The sequence below is a fragment of the Mchenga conophoros genome, linkage group LG3, assembly GCF_057382185.1.
Source record: "Mchenga conophoros isolate Kocher_MC1m ecotype Shallow Benthic linkage group LG3, M_conophoros_male_GT1.1, whole genome shotgun sequence".
Lineage (NCBI taxonomy): Eukaryota > Metazoa > Chordata > Actinopteri > Cichliformes > Cichlidae > Mchenga > Mchenga conophoros.
In genome coordinates, this window is record NC_140528.1 from 62,261,983 (window position 1) to 62,282,045 (window position 20,063).

General features: G+C 40.9%; 1 protein-coding gene across 1 annotated transcript; it reads right to left on the minus strand.

Moving 5' to 3' along the window:
• Positions 1-520: 520 nt before the first annotated feature.
• On the minus strand, positions 521-19,804 carry LOC146579913 (basement membrane-specific heparan sulfate proteoglycan core protein-like). The gene is made up of 15 exons (XM_085268030.1): positions 19,801-19,804; positions 18,857-18,931; positions 17,274-17,546; positions 16,897-17,157; positions 16,384-16,656; positions 15,568-15,744; positions 9,793-10,065; positions 9,391-9,651; positions 6,673-6,945; positions 3,747-4,013; positions 2,092-2,391; positions 1,679-1,936; positions 1,179-1,427; positions 897-1,016; positions 521-543 (listed from the first exon to the last, which is right to left on the minus strand). Exons 1-15 carry the CDS (start codon positions 19,802-19,804, stop codon positions 521-523), a joined length of 3,087 nt encoding a protein of 1,028 aa, XP_085124156.1.
• Positions 19,805-20,063: the final 259 nt, after the last annotated feature.

Here is a 20,063-nt window from a genome sequence, read left to right on the forward strand (position 1 = left end):
CGATGACAACTCGTACCTTTCCTTTTTCTCCCTCCCTTGCTCACACATAACGGGTGTGGCCGTCCATTCTCCCTGCAGCACGGACTACACTGCCCATGAGGCTACATTCTTTAGAGCTATACCTGTAGCATTCTGCCTATTAGCTTAGCACAACAACAACAACAGCAACAACAAAAAGGCGCTCTCTCACCCAAGAAACACGCAGAGAGAGAGAGCGTCACCCTGTAACCATGGCACCTGGAACAACAGAACGTAGCTGTCAAACAAAACCCAAACAGTCCTGACCCGCGACAATATGAAACAGGAAAGTACCGCAGTGTAATCCATTTATTTCAACAAAGTAACTGTATTCTGAATACCACCTTTTAAAACGGTAACTGTAACAGAATACAGTTACTCATATTTTGTATTTTAAATACGTAACGGAGGTACATGTATTCCGTTACTCCCCAACACTGCAGGTAAATCATCGCCGTGATGTTCACCTTTGTTGAATCATTTATGACAAATACTAATTAAGTCATGGGGTGCTCGACCACGTCACTATGACGATGACCACACACATTAGGTGGTACTTGAGCGTGATGGAAAACCAGTCGATCTGAGTAATTATTAATGGAAAAGAGGCGTTAGTTATCACCAGCTGAGTTCACACCTGTTACTCATCATCTCATTATCATGTGTTTTATAAACTGCCTCAGTTTTCCTTTGTTTTGTCACATCTTTCCTCATAGTTTGTTTTTCTAAGAATTGTAGAAATGTGGTTTCCAACTTTTATTTAAATTTGGATTTGTACTGAGTTTAATTTCTACAACAAAGTTGTCATTTAGTTTAGTAACCCTGAAAGATTCCTAATGTAATATGAATAATAATAAAAATAGAAAAGAGGCTCTTACACTTGGACTGTCTGCAGCGATACAACAAGAGCAGGAGAATAATAATGAGAGAGACTCCACAAACCAGTCCAACAATCAACCACACAGGAGATGAAGAGCTGTCAGCTCCTGACATGGTTACTGTAACACAAACAGAAATTAATTATTAATAAATTATAATCTTATAAATAAATACATTCATAAAATGGAGCCAGGTGACTTTGAGAATTAAATCAGACAATCTAATGTTCCTTCTCAGTCATTAAACTCATTTACAAAAATGTATGTTTTGATCCTGCTCACCTTTAACTGACATCCAGCTCTGTGCTGACTCTCTTCCTGAGTACTGACACTTGTAGAAACCTTCATCAGACTTTGACACTGCAGAGATCTTCAGCTCCCCTCGGAGATCATTTTGAATAAGTTTGTCATTGTGATAGAAAAACACATTGGAAAGTATTTTTTGTGTTCTCAAACTGCAGCTCAGACTAACAGAAGCTCCCTCAGTCACAGGATGAACAGGACTCACCAGGATAGGACCATTACCATCATCTGTGACACAACCACACACAATTGTTTCAGTCACATCAGCTGGTGCACACTTTGAGAAAAAGCTGACAAACAATAACAAGAACAGATTGTACAAATGTTCATCATGAAGATCTGATCTTGTGTGTTTAAAAACTGCTGTATGTGTTTTATTTTTCCCACATGAAATGACTTCACATACAGCAAAGCTGGAACAAATGTTCATGTGACGTCTAAATCATCCAAATCCAAGTAGTAAATGTATAATAACATACTCTGTACAGTGATGTTGACTGCACTGCTGAACTCTCCTGATCCAGACTCACACCAGTACACTGCAGTATCTGACTTTGATGTGTTGATGTCACATGTGGATCCAGTCATTCTCCTACAGTCAGAGAGTCGGCCGTCCTCAGAGAACTTCCTCACTCTCCACTCAGTGAAGTTTCCCTCACAGGTCAGTGAGACAGAGTCAGAGGTGAAGTGTTGCACTCTGTCAGGACTCACTGTGAGAGACGCTGCTGAATGAACATCTGGGAACAACATGCAGTGAAGACACAAAGCTCACAGATGTTACAATTCAAAATATCAAAATGATTTTAATGAGGTCAATCTTATTGAACACTTCTTGAATAAAGGTTACAACACAAAATATCTTCATTGAAAGGACAGAGAGAATCAAACTGACCTGCAGACCAGACAAACTTTGGTTGACTGTGATCAGTGTGATACTCTGGGTCTCCTCTTCCAGCTCTGCACACATATCCTGCTGTGTGTGTCTGTCCATGAATGATGTAGGAGTCCTGTGCAGTCCCACTGCCATCAGGTAGCAGCTCATAACTGGAGGATTTCTCTGATAGATCAGCAACAGCTTTATACCAGTAGAAGCTCCATCCTGCAGACGGATGTTCAACCTCACAGTTCAGAGTTACTGAGGCTCCAGGACTCAGCCATGATGGAGACACAGTGAGGACAGGACGGGGTTCATCTGATCAACAAAGATTTTCTCTCAATGTTTCGTCTCTTAACTCTGAATTCAATGTCGCTAAAATGTTGACTCACAAATATTTATGATGAACTTTAAGAGTGAGACTATCTAAACATGTCAAATATCTCAACATGTACTAATAAAAACACATTTTTACAAACTGTTTCTATTTCCAGGTTAAATGAACTATGACTCTACTTACTGTCAGAAACTGTCAGTGTGACTGAATCACTCCACTCTGTTGTTTCATGCTGTGAACTTTTCATTCTGCCCTTACAGCGATAGTTTCCACTGTTGGATGATGAAGCAGATCTAATCCTGTATTCATTTTGATTTGGAGCTTTTATCATGCTGTTTGTTTCCCACTCATAATCCCACTCAGTGTCTCCTCCATGGATCTCACATCTGACAGTGATCGTCTCTCCTCTGTATATCTCAGACCAGTTTGGATACAGAGTCACAACAGGCCTGTTTGAGGCTGTTACTGTTCAAGAAAGTACAATAAAAACACATGAATGTCAAAAATGTTAATGCCTTTTGTTCTTCATCTTCCTCCTTAATCAGGAATTTATCTGACTTCATGTTAAACTCACCAGTTTTCCCAATCCTGACTGACTGGCTGTCCTCTGTGTAGTAAACTGGGTTTCCTCTTCCTCCTCTGCACCTGTAGAGTCCTTCCTGTGAGACACTGATTTGTCCATTTGAGTGGAAAACTGCATCTTGTGTGGTCAGGGCTTCAGAGGATTTCTCATCTCTGTACCAGTAGTATTTCCATCCAGATGATGATGATGGGTTCACAGAGCAGGTCAGGGTCACACTGCCCCCTACTGGAACAGCTGTGTTATCAGCTCTCAGTTTGGCCTTTGGTTTATCTGCAGTTCAGTTTAGAAAAAGAACAAAAGTCAATGACTGAATCAAACCAGTTGAAATAACTTGGTGGAAATATGTCAATAATAAATATCACATAACTTTAATGGTGAAGCTACAACAAACTGTACAACTATCACACAAACACAACACTAATCTTTCATATTTAATTTGCTGCATTTCTAAGTTAAAAACACACATGAGGAACAATCAGTGGATTTAATGTTTCTTAGTGGATGTGGTGGAGCAGCTGAGACAGATTCAGCATTTGTTCTGCATTTCATCTTTCATGTATTAGAGCTGCACAGCAGAGAAGTTACTCTCATATGTTTTGTTCTCTTCACTGTGAATAAAAAGCTGCTGTTCAGGTTTTTGTTGTTGGAATAAAAACTAAACATTTTACTGACCAACATGAAAGACAGTTATAAAGCTGTAAGAAAGAAGAAGTGCTTTTTCCTTATTTAGATACTCTGGATGAAAGATCTTACATGATACAGTCAGTGTGATGATATCACTCCACTCTGAGAAGAAATAGTCCCTTCTGCCCCGGCAGCTGTATCCTCCACTGTCAGACTCAGTAGCTCTGATGATTCTGTATTCATTGGATGTTGGAGGTGTGTTTAACTTGGCTGCTCTCCATTCATACGTCCACTGAGCTCCTTCACCTCCCTGAATCTCACATCTGACAGTGACTGTCTCACCGCTGTATATCTGAGTCCAGGATGGCTGCAGGGTCACAGTGGGCTTACTGGGAACTGTTCCCAGAAAAATATCCAGTTAGAGACAAATAGAAACATAAAAATTCTGCTGTTTAAAACATGAGAGTAACGTGAGTGAAAAAAAATCAACCTCAAACAGGCTACAGGGTTAAACCACACCTCGGGCCAGTCTGACCACTGATAACTGTTTTTGATCACGGCCACATCCCACTTAGTAAAATAGCTACAATCAGCACAAAGACAGTCAAAACCAGGCCAGAGGCAGGATTGTTTCATCAGGATGCACTGAGATATTTTCAAACACCCTGACCTGTAGCCGGTTTTTGATAGCATACTGTGCTACATGAAGAACTGTATAGCACAGCTGCACAGAGGAAATAGCTCCACAGGGTTATACAGGTCACCCAGAGGATAGTCGGCCATCCTTTGCCCTCACTTGAAGACCTGCACAGCTCCCGCAGTCTCAGGAACACGAAGAAAATCCTTCAGGATCCATCTCACCCAGGTCATGCACTGTGTGAACGTCTACCTTCAGGCAGACATTTCAGAGCCATAAAGACAAAAACTAACAAACTAAGGAACAGCTTTGATCCCTCAGCCATCACCATGCTGAACACTGAACAATCAGATCCAACACAACTCTCATACAGTGGGGCAAAAAAGTATTTAGTCAGCCACCGATTGTGCAAGTTCCCCCACTTAAAATGATGACAGAGGTCAGTAATTTGCACCAGAGGTACACTTCAACTGTGAGAGACAGAATGTGGAAAAAAAATCCATGAATCCACATGGTAGGATTTGTAAAGAATTTATTCGTAAATCAGGGTGGAAAATAAGTATTTGGTCAATAACAAAAATACAACTCAATACTTTGTAACATAACCTTTGTTGGCAATAACAGAGGTCAAACGTTTACTATAGGTCTTTACCAGGTTTGCACACACAGTAGCTGGTATTTTGGCCCATTCCTCCATGCAGATCTTCTCGAGAGCAGTGATGTTTTGGGGCTGTCGCCGAGCAACACGGACTTCCAACTCCCGCCACAGATTTTCTATGGGGTTGAGGTCTGGAGACTGGCTAGGCCACTCCAGGACTTTCAAATGCTTCTTACGGAGCCACTCCTTTGTTGCCCGGGCGGTGTGTTTTGGATCATTGTCATGTTGGAAGACCCAGCCTCGTTTCATCTTCAAAGTTCTCACTGATGGAAGGAGGTTTTGGCTCAAAATCTCACGATACATGGCCCCATTCATTCTGTCCTTAACACGGATCAGTCGTCCTGTCCCCTTGGCAGAAAAACAGCCCCATAGCATGATGTTTCCACCCCCATGCTTCACAGTAGGTATGGTGTTCTTGGGATGCAACTCAGTATTCTTCTTCCTCCAAACACGACGAGTTGAGTTTATACCAAAAAGTTCTACTTTGGTTTCATCTGACCACATGACATTCTCCCAATCCTCTGCTGTATCATCCATGTGCTCTCTGGCAAACTTCAGACGGGCCTGGACATGCACTGGCTTCAGCAGCGGAACACGTCTGGCACTGCGGGATTTGATTCCCTGCCGTTGTAGTGTGTTACTGATGGTGACCTTTGTTACTTTGGTCCCAGCTCTCTGCAGGTCATTCACCAGGTCCCCCCGTGTGGTTCTGGGATCTTTGCTCACCGTTCTCATGATCATTTTGACCCCACGGGATGAGATCTTGCGTGGAGCCCCAGATCGAGGGAGATTATCAGTGGTCTTGTATGTCTTCCATTTTCTGATGATTGCTCCCACAGTTGATTTTTTCACACCAAGCTGCTTGCCTATTGTAGATTCACTCTTCCCAGTCTGGTGCAGGTCTACAATACTTTTCCTGGTGTCCTTCGAAAGCTCTTTGGTCTTGGCCATGGCGGAGTTTGGAGTCTGACTGTTTGAGGCTGTGGACAGGTGTCTTTTATACAGATGATGAGTTCAAACAGGTGCCATTCATACAGGTAACGAGTGGGGGACAGAAAAGCGTCTTACAGAAGACGTTACAGGTCTGTGAGAGCCAGAGATTTTCCTTGTTTGAGGTGACCAAATACTTATTTTCCACCCTAATTTACGAATAAATTCTTTACAAATCCTACCATGTGAATTCATGGATTTTTTTTTCACATTCTGTCTCTCACAGTTGAAGTGTACCTCTGGTGCAAATTACTGACCTCTGTCATCATTTTAAGTGGGGGAACTTGCACAATCGGTGGCTGACTAAATACTTTTTTGCCCCACTGTATACAGTGTTTACATTGTTATAGCACAGTCTCATGTTTACACCTGCAGGTACGGCTGGTATTTACATCAACACTGTAACAAAGAAACAATTGTATTGTTGTTTGTTATTAAAACAAAATCTGAAACTTTTCACTGCAAGATCTCATTTTTCTTTGGAATCTGAACTTTTGTAGCTAAAATACATTTTTTAAAGGTCTGAATTGTTTTGTTGATGTTTTTTGGAGAGCACATTCTCTGTGAGGGTGAGTCCTTAATCTCACAATTGTGGACTTAAATCAAAAACAAAGTTCAATAAATGTTTCTATTTTCCCACCTCTCCAAGTAATCTTAATGAGCAGAAAACTTATCTGAGGGTTAATAAACTCACAGCTATTAGATAAAGTTGTTAGCACACATTACATAATGACCTCTTAGTATGGTAGAAATAAAACAATTAAACTCACGAGTTTCTGTAACAGTGACGTCACTGCTGTCCTCTGTGTAGTAAACTGGATCTCCTCTCCCTCCTCTGCAGTGGTACAGACCTCCTTGTGAGACACTAATAACTCTGTTTGCTTCATTTCCTCTCATGAGCTGAGCTTTAGAAGAGACTGAATCACGTCTGAACCAGTCAAACTTCCAGCCAGCAGAGCCCTCCACAGAGCAGCTCAGTGTCACACTGCCCCCTGCTGGTAGGATTGAACTTTGTGCTGTCAGTGTGGCTCTGGGTTTACTTGCTGCTGAAGAAACAAAATAAGTAAAACATTAAAACATAATCAAGGATAAACTTGCTACAGTACTGATCACACTTTAAACATTCACTGATTAATTTATCTACAAACACAAACAGTAATTAGTAATGGGATGGGAGTAGAGAACTGGATTACAGTTGTCCAAGTCCTGGGAATTGTTAGTCTGCCTGCTTATCGATCCAATTTATGAACTCTCGCTTTCAGAGGAAAATGGTGGCGCAGTCTCCAGCGTGGATGTGGAGACAATCACCCACACATGCAGGGCCTTGTGTCACCAGGGTGCAGGGGAGGCACCCCCCCACCCCTCCGGATCCCCTTCTGGCTGTCTGTGCCTCAATTTTATCTCACAACTTAGACATTCATATTACTCACACTCTTATAACACATACATATAGGATCTTGGGGGTGGGCACGCTAGACGGACTCCAAATTACAATCGGTTGTACACCTCACCCCTGGCGTTGTTGCCCACCTCTCAATTTTAAATACACGTAGACATTGAGGGCTAACAGGAGGGACTATGCGCTTACCTGCTGCTCTCTGGCAGGTAGCTCCATGCCCTCCTGGGTTTTAAAGGCACCTTAGAACACACATGCATCAACACTACAATGAGCGGGTGGAGGGAGGTTTGGAGTTTTCTCTCACCCCCATTCTCTGCGACCTGCTGGAGCGGGGGGGCTAGGAGGAGGAGTTGGCCATCCGACTGCGGTCTGGAGTGTGGGGCCTCCCTGCTGCTGCGGAGTCGGGGCGGTCTGCCTCTCCCCACCGCAGAGAAAAGGGTAACACCACCTGGGTCTGGGTGCAGTTTCCCCCTCCAGGGGCTAGGGTACCTACCCGGGGTATAGAGTGCGCTTGGGGAGTGTGATCGTGTGTACAGTGTCTCTCTATGTCTGTCTCCACGTTGGGTGAGTGTTGAGTAATTGCATATGAGAGCATGAGGGTGGGAATGGATGTTTGTATCTGTGTGTGCCTGTTTGTCTGTGTCTATATGTCAGGTTGGGTATCAGACGCCATCTCTCTGGGGACATCTCAGGCCAGTGGCAGACGCCCTCAGACATCAGTGCGTTGGTGGTTCTTTGTGTCTGGGGATGGGCGCCAAGGTACACACCGGCTCACTCCTTGGTGGCTGCTTATCAGGGCCTGGAGCCTGGGGCTCGCTCGGGCCACTTCGGAGGTGGGGTGCCCCCGGCCTCTCGGCCTGGGGCTCGGTCACTCAGGCACAGCTGGCTGCCGGCGGAGCTCACGGGCGCGTCACTGCAACTCCCCCTGGCTTCTGCTCCGCGGCTGCTGAGTGACCCCTCATCTGGGACTCTCCTCAGCTCTTTCTGGGACAGTGGCGCGGCTGCCCCTCTGTTGGTCTTCCTTGGTCTCTTGTGTTCTGGGGGCCTCTGGATGTCTGGAGTTTTGATCTCCTCCATACCTGCTTCATGCCCTGGAGGACGGGGCTGTGGCCCCCCCACACCCTCTAGCAGATCATTACATGAAGGAACCTTTTAAATACAAGCGCGTCCATGCTCACAGGTGTACACACGGGTGCTCACAAACACACAAACTACACCCTTTTTGGCTCCTACCTCAAAGCACACTGTGTTCTGTTGATCTTACGTGCTGCACAATAATGTTTAATATTTAGTATTTACTGTTATATTCCCATAGATCATCGTGATGTTGTTTATTCTATTACTCTCGTTTTCTTCTGCTTGTTTTCTTTTTTCTTTCTCAACAGGTGATCCAGGTGATTGATATATGTATTTTTTGTCTGCTTATTTTGTTGGTTTTTGTTTTTTGCCCTTTATCCCCGTCCCTCTTCCCCGCTGTTTTTTCCCCCTCTTTCTTTCTCTCTTTTATTTTCCTCATTCAAGTTTAAAAAAAAAAAAAAAAAAAAAAAAAGTTGTTCATGTTTCTACAGTAAAATCACCATGACGACCGCTTTAAAGTTTCTTTGTGCTGGTTTTGTGTAAGAACTTTTTTGCTTTACTTTTTTTGAGAAATGATCCCAACACTGATCCCAACAAAGAGGGGAAATACCTCCAACATGCACAAACATTTGACCTCACAGCCTCTAATCTGCATGAATGTCTTTGATATTCTGCTTAGAGATGGTGGCGACTCTCAAAGTGGAGCCAATGAGAATCAATAAATTCTTATCAATTCCCATCCCTACCTGCATGTGACACATTAGACTGTTTAACAAACTAAAGATTTCACTGATTTATCATTCTCTTATCAAACTGTCATCTCTGTACATTCCTCTTTGAACTGCTGATATTTTAAGAGCCTCCATGGTGTCTCTCCTTTCTGTTTGCACAGTGAGAAAAACTGTTGTCCTGAGCTGCCTGCAGACAGCTGGATCATTGTTGGAGTTTTCCTGTTAAGACAGATGTAAACATGAAAACATGAAATGTCAGCATGAATCATGGTCCAACTCACATGAAACTGTCAGTCTGAAGGCATCACTCCATCCTGTTAAGAGATAGTCACTGCTACCCCAACATCTGTAGTCTCCACTGTGGGACACTGAAACTCTGCTGATCCTGTATTCACTGGATGTTGGAGGGCTGTTTGTGTTGGGTGCTGTCCATTCATATTTCCACACCTTTCCTTCACCTCCCTGAATCTCACATCTGAGAGTGATTGTCTCACCAGTGAATATCTGAGACCAGCTGTGCTGCAGATTCACAGCAGCCATAACTTTCCCTAACAAACAAATAAACACAAATATTAAATTGAAAAAAAAAAATCAACAAGGAATAAAAAAAAAAAATCATATTTATGTGTTACTTTCATTTAATCATTAATTTGTGTTATCTCACAACAAAATTTCAGCCTCACCTTGTTTCTGAATTGTAACTGCAGCACTGTCCTCTGTGGAGAAAACTGGATCTCCTCTCCCTCCTCTGCAGTAATAGATGCCTCCTTCTGAAATACTGATCGTGTGCTCTGATGTTCCAGCTCCTATTTTCTGAGCTCCAGAAAACTCTGAATCACGTCTGAACCAGTCAAACTTCCAGCCAGCAGAGCCCTCCACAGAGCAGCTCAGTGTCACACTGCCCCCTGCTGGCATGACTGAACTTTGTGCTGTCAGTGTGGCTCTGGGTTTACTTGCTGTTGATGTTACAGGAAAGACAAACATCAGACTGTCAGTTGTTTCAGGAAAAACTGTGTTACAATAAATAAAGATTTTAAAGAGAAAGTAAAAAACTTCAAGAATCATTTTAGAAATATGCAATTTGTTGTTTTTTTCAGTAAGTGCTTAATAGTAATGATCAAACTTTACACATTCACTCAGTCATTTAGCTTCTAGCACCAAACAGAAAACATTTACCTGCATGTGACACATTAGACTGTCTTCATGCACAACTACACTACAGATTCCCTCTGATTTATTCTTCATCTATTCAAAGACAAATGTTACAAATACAAAGTACTTTATCCATGTTTAATCCATGGTCAGTTTGTTTGTGTCCCCTCTACTTTTCCCTTTAATAATAGTCTAAAATCACACTACACTGAATGGTGTCTGTTATTGTTCGAGCACCGCGACCATCGCTGACATGGTTCCAACATCATGTTTATGTAGTTTTCTATGATCTTAAATTTAATTACAGAGGAAAACTCAACAATCAGAGAGGCTGACAGACTCCAATGAAGTCTCCAATAAAATAAAACCACACAGGAGTCCTTTGAGTTTAATTCTGCTAAAGATGGAGTTTGTGTTAAGTCTAATTGTTGAATGTTGCCATTGTGTTTCTTAAATTTGTACAGTCTTAGTTCAAGCAGTAGGATCGAAGCCATTCCTTTGATCCTGACCACTTCTCCAACCACTCTGTGCTGGGGGAGGTTTTATTGTAGATACATCCTATCTGAAAGATCTGTTTCTTTTGATGTAAGCTTCCTGGGTTTACGACCCTTTGGTCAGCAGGAGGACACACACACACACACACACACACACACACACGCATTCTCACATAACACACACACACACATTCTCACATAACACACACACACACACACACACACTTACAGAAGTTCACACATATACATAAAATGCTTTGTCTTAGAACCAAGGGGGCGTGGTTTTGTTCTGACGTGTTTTGTGTGAACTGTCTCCCAATAAAAGGTAGCAGGAGGAGGTCAGATCTGGGGGTCATTTTCGTGGTGGACACAGACGAGGCCTCCCTTGCGCAAATAATCGATCGATCGACTGTCTTGTTTTCTTCATGATGAATAAGTCTCTAGAATTAGTGGGGTTTGTGGAAACACAGACCCAACAGTTTGTGTTCCTCATGAGACCAAACTTTCCAAAATGTGATTGTTGGGTCTAAACTCAGACCCCGCTGTATCTAAGACTTATTCCCATGAAAGAAAAGCAAGGCAACAACGTTCGAGTTCTTGCGCAAGGGAGGCCTCTCGTCTGTGACCAGCACGTTGAAATGACCACACTGGTGGCCTCCTCTCGCCGCCTTTTATTGACAAACTTCAAACAATAGTTTACAAAACACCTCCCCTTGCAACCCCCCTTTGGTTACAAAGACAAGGCACTGTATGTAAATGTATACACTGAGTGTGTGTGTGTGTGTGTGTGTGAGAATGTGTGTGTGTGTGTGAGAATGTGTGTGTGTGTGTGTGTGTTATGTGAGAATGTGTGTGTGTGTGTGTGTGTGTTATGTGGTCAAAGGGTCATAAAACCTAAAAGCAGGAACAACATCCTTGGTCATAAAGAGGGTAGTCTTCCCCCACACCCAATGTATGGTTTACCAAAGATAACACAGTGAAACCATACAAAGGGTAGGAAGCTCTACCAAACATCAAACAGCTCTTCAAGTTAGGATGTATCTACAATAAAACCTCCCCCAGCACAGAGTGGCTGGAGAGGTGGTCAGGATCAAAGGAATGGCTTTGATCCTACTGCTTAAACTAAGACTATACAAATTTAAGAAACACAATGGCGACATTCAACAATTAGACTTAACAGTGATCAACCTGTGGAGGGTCTTGTTTAACGCTGCCACTGCAGCTTGTCTAACATCTGATTGGTTACCATGTAGAGTAAGTCAGCACAGATCAATACTAGAAAATCGACTGCGATGAACTGGTGGTACTGTGGACGTGGGGCAGCCAGGTATCCCAGAATGCATTTCAATTGACAAGCAGTAATTATAGTGCTATCGAGTATAAGTAAAGTTTTAAAATACCCTGTTTGTCTGTCACCAAGTGTACTTTTTTAATCCATACTCAGTTTGTTGCTGACGGAGTGTTTTGAGCTCTCGATGCCACAAAGCACGACTCCAGTCACACAGTTTAACACCCACACTGAGTGAACACTGGACATAATTCACTGAGGTTGTATCTGTGGGGTGATGTTTATTTCATTGATTTATTTAATGCTGATTAAATCAGTTTGACTCAGATTAAAGTTTCATAACTGCACAGTGTTACTGAAGTTTAATGTCTGACTGGAGCACTTGTTGAACTGAAACATTCACTTGCTTTTTCTATGATGTTCACATGTGTAACATGTTTTTAACCATTAATTTTGAATTAAAACTAACATTAAAAATATTTTTATACAAGAAGAAAAGAAATAATATCTACCCTGAGAAGAAACGTCTGAACCAGCATGTTGATGCTGTTCATGGACACTGAAGACTGCAGCCTGTCCACAAATGGTTAAATGATCAGTTTTGTAATATAAACACAAACTGTCTGTTATCATGTTTGAAAGTTACTAGAATAAAAAAAAATAAATTAACATCTGATTTGTGATTTTATTTAATAGGCAGATGACTCATTTTCCCAATTAAAGGTTAGATTAACACAATAAGTAATTTGAAATAATCTGGATGAAAGATCTTACATGATACAGTCAGTGTGATGATATCACTCCACTCTGTGAAGAAATAGTCCCCCCTGCCCCGGCAGCTGTATCCTCCACTGTCAGACTCAGTAGCTCTGATGATTCTGTATTCATTGGATGTTGGAGGTGTGTTTAACTTGGCTGCTCTCCATTCATACGTCCACTGAGCTCCTTCACCTCCCTGAATCTCACATCTGACAGTGACTGTCTCACCGCTGTATATCTGAGGCCAGGATGGCTGCAGGGTCACAGTGGGCTTACTGGGAACTGTTCACAGAAAATTATCCAGTTAGACACAAATAGAAACATGAAGTCATTTTGAAGCCTGGTTTTCTTTTTGCTGTTGTTCAGAGGAGAAAGATTTACTGCATCCTGGTGACACTTTGACTGTAAATGAAGCTGGATTTAAAAATCAGTGTTTACATTTATTTACCGTGTGGTACACGTGTGTGGTGGCCCACTGGTGTATCTGACTCACACAGCCTGTTCTCCACACACTCCACATTTATAAAGTGATCTACAAATCCTAACATTACAGCTAACAGCTGCATTTTCCCTTTGAAGAACCACTTACAGCTACAGAGACAGGGAGTGAAGGTGGACAGTATATCCTTGTTTTTATGGCAACAAATTTACCTTGAAAGTGGTACAACTGTGTATAATATGATTCACAAGCAGAAAGTAAGATTTACAGATGTGTGCAGTGATTTGTGTGCAACTTTTCAGGTCTCCAGTTCACACAAATTATTGTACAAATGTGTCGACACAAACCTGAGTAACTGCTGATCATTGAGGCACAAATTTTAACGTCTGGATTGTTTTTCATATTTCTTTCTTTAAAATTCATCGTCCATAATTCAGAGATGATAATAAATATACTTAATACAATACAAGATGTCTTAACAAGAAGAAGAGCTTTTTTACCTTTTAAGAACTTTTTAACAAAAACTTTAAAGAGGAGAAAAACAGCACAGGCCTGTGCAGGCCTACTTTAAATAAAGCATCATTCTGCAGGTCTGTTTGAGTTCAGAATAAGTAAATAAAATGTAGCTGTGGTCCAATAATTGTAAAATAAGAAGAATAATCATGAAAACTATTTGTATATAATTATGTCTTCAGTCCATTTCAATGAGCGATCATCTTCTGTTGTTTTCATGCAGCCACGGGCAGCCCTGAGTATAAAATACATCAGCTCAGGGTCGAAAACATAAAGATATTTATTGCACAATAACAGCATATCTGGTGATAATACACAGCTCACAACAGCTTAAATACATGTGGACGAGTCACCTGACACGCACAGATCACGTCTCGTGCCCACGTGGGGTTTTGAGTCTAATTTAACTGCCAGCTTCACACAGATCCACAAATGTGAGCTGCTTTCAAGTCACAAATCATTGCTTGTTGATCATGTCGTGTGTGTTTGTAACACTTTCAACACAAATTTGTCTCCTTATGGAAAGCAGACTTTGTCATGTTGACATGAGTGTCAGAACGGCAGGTTTATCTCCAGATCCACGGCTCTGACCCACGGAGACCTCTGGCTGATGCTCAGTGTTCTGAGTTTGGCTCGTAGCTGCTAACTAGCTTTCTGCTCTGGGTCAACTTATGGCAAAGTGCAGAGATGGAGAGAGGCGAGGGAAGGTTACAGCAGCACACTTTCTTCCTCTGGAGGCGGTGAACACAGTGAACAGCTGGATACTAACATGTGGCTCACAGCTGGGCCTGTCAGACTCTCTCTGGCTGCAGTAGCTGCTGCTATAAACACACTTTTCTTTTTCTCACTCTGTAAACTTCCTCCTGCAGATGTTGGGATGTTGTGTGGGACTTTTATTTTTCATTTTTTCACCCAAAGCTTGTGGGAGCCACAGCTGAGGGGCGGAAGAGCCGCGGGTTACCGACCCTGATCTGATTTGATGTTAGCTGAGCTGTTGATGACCTCAGATAACAACATGTTCAGGATTAACCTTTATTTTTGTTTGTTTGTTTGTTTGTTTGTTTGTTTGTTTGTTTGTTTGTTTGTTTGTTTGTTTGTTTGTTTGTTTGTTTTTATGGCTCTGTGGCTTAATACACAGATCCTAAACGGATCCACTTAAAGTCAGTTTAGGATAAAGAAGCATTTAGAAAGAGAGGCCAAAAATATTTAATAAAACACAATTTAAAGACTAACAGCAGCTAATGAGCGATAAATATGCAGGTTTTTTTGGAGTTGATGCCACAATGTTTATTTCTACATTTGTATGAAACACATGAGAAACTTAAATAACAGAAAGTTTAAAACTCACAAATCTCCACAACTGTGACGTCACTGCTGTCCTCTGTGTAGTAAACTGGATCTCCTCTCCCTCCTCTGCAGTGGTACAGACCTCCTTGTGAGACACTAATAACTCTGTTTGCTTCATTTCCTCTCATGAGCTGAGCTTTAGAAGAGACTGAATCACGTCTGAACCAGTCAAACTTCCAGCCAGCAGAGCCCTCCACAGAGCAGCTCAGTGTCACACTGCCCCCTGCTGGTATGACTGAACTTTGTGCTGTCAGTGTGGCTCTGGGTTTACTTGCTGTTGAAGAAACAAAACCATTAAAAAAAAAAAATCATCATAAAGAATACATTTCTTACAGCACTAATCACACTTTAAACATTAACAGAGTAATTAAAAAAATAGTTTCCCTGCATGTGACACATTAGACTGTTTAACAAACCAAAGATTTCACTGATTTATCATTCTCTTATCAAACTGTCATCTCTGTACATTCCTCTTTAACTCTGTATTCATTGGATGTTGGAGGTGTGTTTAACTTGGCTGCTCTCCATTCATACGTCCACTGAGCTCCTTCACCTCCCTGAATCTCACATCTGACAGTGACTGTCTCACCGCTGTATATCTGAGTCCAGGATGGCTGCAGGGTCACAGTGGGCTTACTGGGAACTGTTCACAGAAAAATATCCAGTTAAATTCAAATTCAAATTCAAATTTTATTTGTCACGTACACAGTCATACACAGTACGATATGCAGTGAAATGCTTGGACAACTGCTCGTGACCTAAAGAACACAAAAAAGGAAAAAGCTATGAATAAGATAGGAAATAAATATGAAAAATTAAAAAGGGTAAATTTTACTAGGAAGGAATAAGATATAAATTAAGGTTAAAAAGGAGATAACTGTACAACACAAATTAGAATGAAGGGTAAATTTAACTGGGAAAGAATAAGATAAAATATATAAATTAAAGTTGAAAATAAAATAACTGTACAACAAAATACACAATATAGAACTATATAAGAATGTATGAAGAAATATAAATAAATATATACACAATAACAGCAGCGTGATTTAAGTAATGAAGTGAAAAAGTTAGAGACAAAAAGAAACATAAAGATCAAAAATAAGGCCGAGAAATGTTTTCTATTTTTCCATTTCTCGCCTCTCCAAGTAATCTTAATGAACGGAAAACTAAAGACTTTCCCTATTTAAGGGTTAATAAACTTGCAGTTGTTGAATAAAGTTCTTAGCACAGAACATATTATGACCTCTTAGTCTGGTAGAAATAAAATAATTAATCTCACAAGTTTCTGTAACTGTGACATCACTGCTGTCCTCTGTGTAGTAAACTGGATCTCCTCTCCCTCCTCTGCAGTGGTACAGACCTCCTTGTGAGACACTAATAACTCTGTTTGCTTCATTTCCTCTCATGAGCTGAGCTTTAGAAGAGACTGAATCACGTCTGAACCAGTCAAACTTCCAGCCAGCAGAGCCCTCCACAGAGCAGCTCAGTGTCACACTGCCCCCTGCTGGTATGACTGAACTTTGTGCTGTCAGTGTGGCTCTGGGTTTACTTGCTGTTGAAGAAACAAAACCATTAAAAAAAAAAAATCATCATAAAGAATACATTTCTTACAGCACTAATCACACTTTAAACATTAACAGAGTAATTAAAAAAATAGTTTCCCTGCATGTGACACATTAGACTGTTTAACAAACTAAAGATTTCACTGATTTATCATTCTTTTATCAAACTGTCATCTCTGTACATTCCTCTTTAAACTGCTGATATTTTAAGAGCCTCCATGGTGTCTCACATGAAACTGTCAGTGTGAAGGCATCACTCCATCCTGTTAAGAGATAGTCACTGCTACCCCGACATCTGTAGTCTCCACTGTGGGACACTGAAACTCTGCTGATCCTGTATTCACTGGATGTTGGAGGGCTGTTTGTGTTGGGTGCTGTCCATTCATATTTCCACACCTTTCCTTCACCTCCCTGAATCTCACATCTGAGAGTGATTGTCTCACCAGTGAATATCTGAGACCAGCTGTGCTGCAGTTTCACAGCAGCCCAAACTTTCCCTAACAAACAAATAAACACAAATATTAAACTGAAAAAAATCATAAATCAATTGTTACTTCAGTTTAATCATGATGTTTCGTTTTATTTCACAACAAAATTTCACCCTCACCTTGTTTCTGAATTGTAACTGCAGCACTGTCCTCTGTGGAGAAAACTGGATCTCCTCTCCCTCCTCTGCAGTAATAGATGCCTCCTTCTGAAATACTGATCGTGTGCTCTGATGTTCCAGCTCCTATTTTCTGAGCTCCAGAAAACTCTGAATCACGTCTGAACCAGTCAAACTTCCAGCCAGCAGAGCCCTCCACAGAGCAGCTCAGTGTCACACTGCCCCCTGCTGGTATGACTGAACTTTGTGCTGTCAGTGTGGCTCTGGGTTTACTTGCTGTTGAAGTTACAGGAAAGACAAACATCAGACCGTCAGTTGCTTCAGGAAAAACTTTGTTATATAACAAATAAAGATCAACATAAAAACTCAATAGTAATTTAAAAAAATCCAATTTATTTTTATTAATTTACAATTTATGTATTTTTTTAATTCAGTAAGTGCTTAATATGTCACGACCCTGGATGATGGGTTGAGAAGATGGATGGAATTCAATAATAGATCTCAGGTTTCTCAGGTAGGTCGGTCCCTGATCTCAGTGTGATCATCACACTTGATGCAAACAGGCACCAACAGCACAAGAACAAAAAAGTGTCTTCAAAGCAAATTTGATGAGAATCAACAACTGGCAGCAGCACACATGAGGACAGCACAGGTATCTCAGCTAACTGTTAGCCAGCTAGAGAGCCAGGAGCTAACGCTGGATGTATATAACATGATGAAAACTTTATCAGAGTGAATCAAGAATCAGGTGAGACTGATTTTATGCTCTGCCATCAAACTGTACTCCTAAATGCAGAAACAGGCGAACTATACACTGTTAGCTGATCTGAGGCCAGTTGATTGTGGTCGCTCTTATTTTCAGATTTTTTGTTAATCTGTTTTTTATTTAAATGTTTGTTTTAAGGATCATGATCACATAAATATATATGCATAAAGATACATAACCAGTGCACAGTCAGCAGCATTTATCAGTCATAATTTACACAGATGTTATTCATACTGTATGCTATCCCCGACCCCAACCAGGGCTGTGATGTGATAACAGAACTCTTCTCTGTTGATGATCAGCCTTTTCTTTTTTCAGCATCTGTATTTTCAGGCAGCAGCTCTGCTCATTCTGTATTTATTGATCATGTTTGATCAACTTAAAATAAAAATTAAAAACAAATAAATAAAGTAATTGTGTCATAATTCAGAGCTGCAGTGGTGAAAACCACACACATGCACATATGGAAGAAACTGAGATCATCACATCTGAGTTTAATATTTATGTTACAAAGTTTTTTTTCACTCTGGCGATTATTGTGTTTTTTTTATCACCACATTTAAAACTGTTTCTCACTGATTTTGCTACTAAGATAAAACAGATAAAACAGAGAACAATATTACCAAATGAAATGTGTCCAACTTACATGATACAGTCAGTGTGATGATGTCACCGCACAATGTAAAAGTGCAGCATCTGTATTCTCCACTGTGAGACTCTGTAGCTCTGCTGATTCTGTATTCAGATGTTGACGGTGGTTCTAACTTGGCTGATGACATTATAAACATCAAATGGCTTCCATCACTTTCCTGAATCTCACATCTGACAGTGACTGTCTCACTGCTGTATATCTGAGTCAAGGGTGGCTCGAGGATCACGGTGGGCTTAATGGGAACTGTTCACATAGAAACATCAAGTTAGAGATTGATGGAAGCATAAAGCCATTTTGAAGATGTCCTGATTTTTATTGCTGCTGTTAAGAGTCAAAAGATTTACTGCATCCTGGTGACATTTGGACTTGAAAATAATAAGATGTGTTTTCATCAAACAAATGAAACCATATAAATATTCTGAATAAAACAACAGAGTGACTGCACAGATCTGTGAGGCTGAGATCAACACATAAACACACAAAGTCAGAGTTTGTTATTTGTCCGTGTGAGCTGTCCATTTTTAAATTGAAACAGGAAGTTTTATTTTATTAATGTTGAGCTGTTATTTTTGCATTTTCATCTTTACATTTATGACCACAGTTTTCATGAGTTCTTGAGGACTTTTTAAACATACTCATTTATTAATATTATGACGATTCAGTTACTGAACAGTGTCTCAGCTAATCGAGACACTTGCCTGTAGTTTAAACATGATAATCCCCTGTAGTTGCCTTTTATGTCTTATCCTTGAACACTTCACAGCTGAAACACATGATTGAATATTTTCTGTATCAGGGAAAGGAGCACAAATAACACGAGAAGTGGCTGCAGATATTCAAATGTAAAATTCTTGAAACAAGTAAAGTCATCCTCAAATACACAAATGTGTCTACGCATGAACTGAAGATAGAATCAAGAAGATTTACTGAGCTTACATCATTCAGTGAACTGTGCACATTTACAGCTGTTATAAACGCTGGTTTCTAAATCAATCTCCTCGTCTGTTTGGAGAATCTTTTTCTTCTGAATTTATAAACTCAGCAGTTTCTTGAATGATGATTACATCACTTTATTCTATGACTGACCCTGTTGTGTTCCTGTGCAGGTGTACCCATGCCTGTGTATCCTTGGAAAGAGCAGTGGCCACCACATCAACACATGTCATACCATGAGCTCTATGAACTCTTCCAATCTGGCTTCAGAACACGACACAGCACTGAGACTGTTCTTATCCTCATCCTCCTGGACCTCTCTGCAGCCCTCACACCATCCTTCCTTCCTGCGTAATCAATCATCGTCTTCTCACTGGTACCGTGCTCTCTTGCTTTCAGTCAAACCTCTCCAACAGAACACAGTTTGTCTTTGTCACCATGG

What these genes read in the sequence shown, in the direction of transcription:
- LOC146579913 (XM_085268030.1), bottom strand. An exon ending in AGTTACAATTCAGAAACAAG is followed by an intron (nt 9,652 to 9,792) that starts GTGAGGCTGAAA and finishes TGTTAGGGAAAG; the next exon opens with TTATGGCTGCTGTGAATCTG. An exon ending in AAAGTTTGTCTGGTCTGCAG is followed by an intron (nt 1,937 to 2,091) that starts GTCAGTTTGATT and finishes TGTTGTTCCCAG; the next exon opens with ATGTTCATTCAGCAGCGTCT.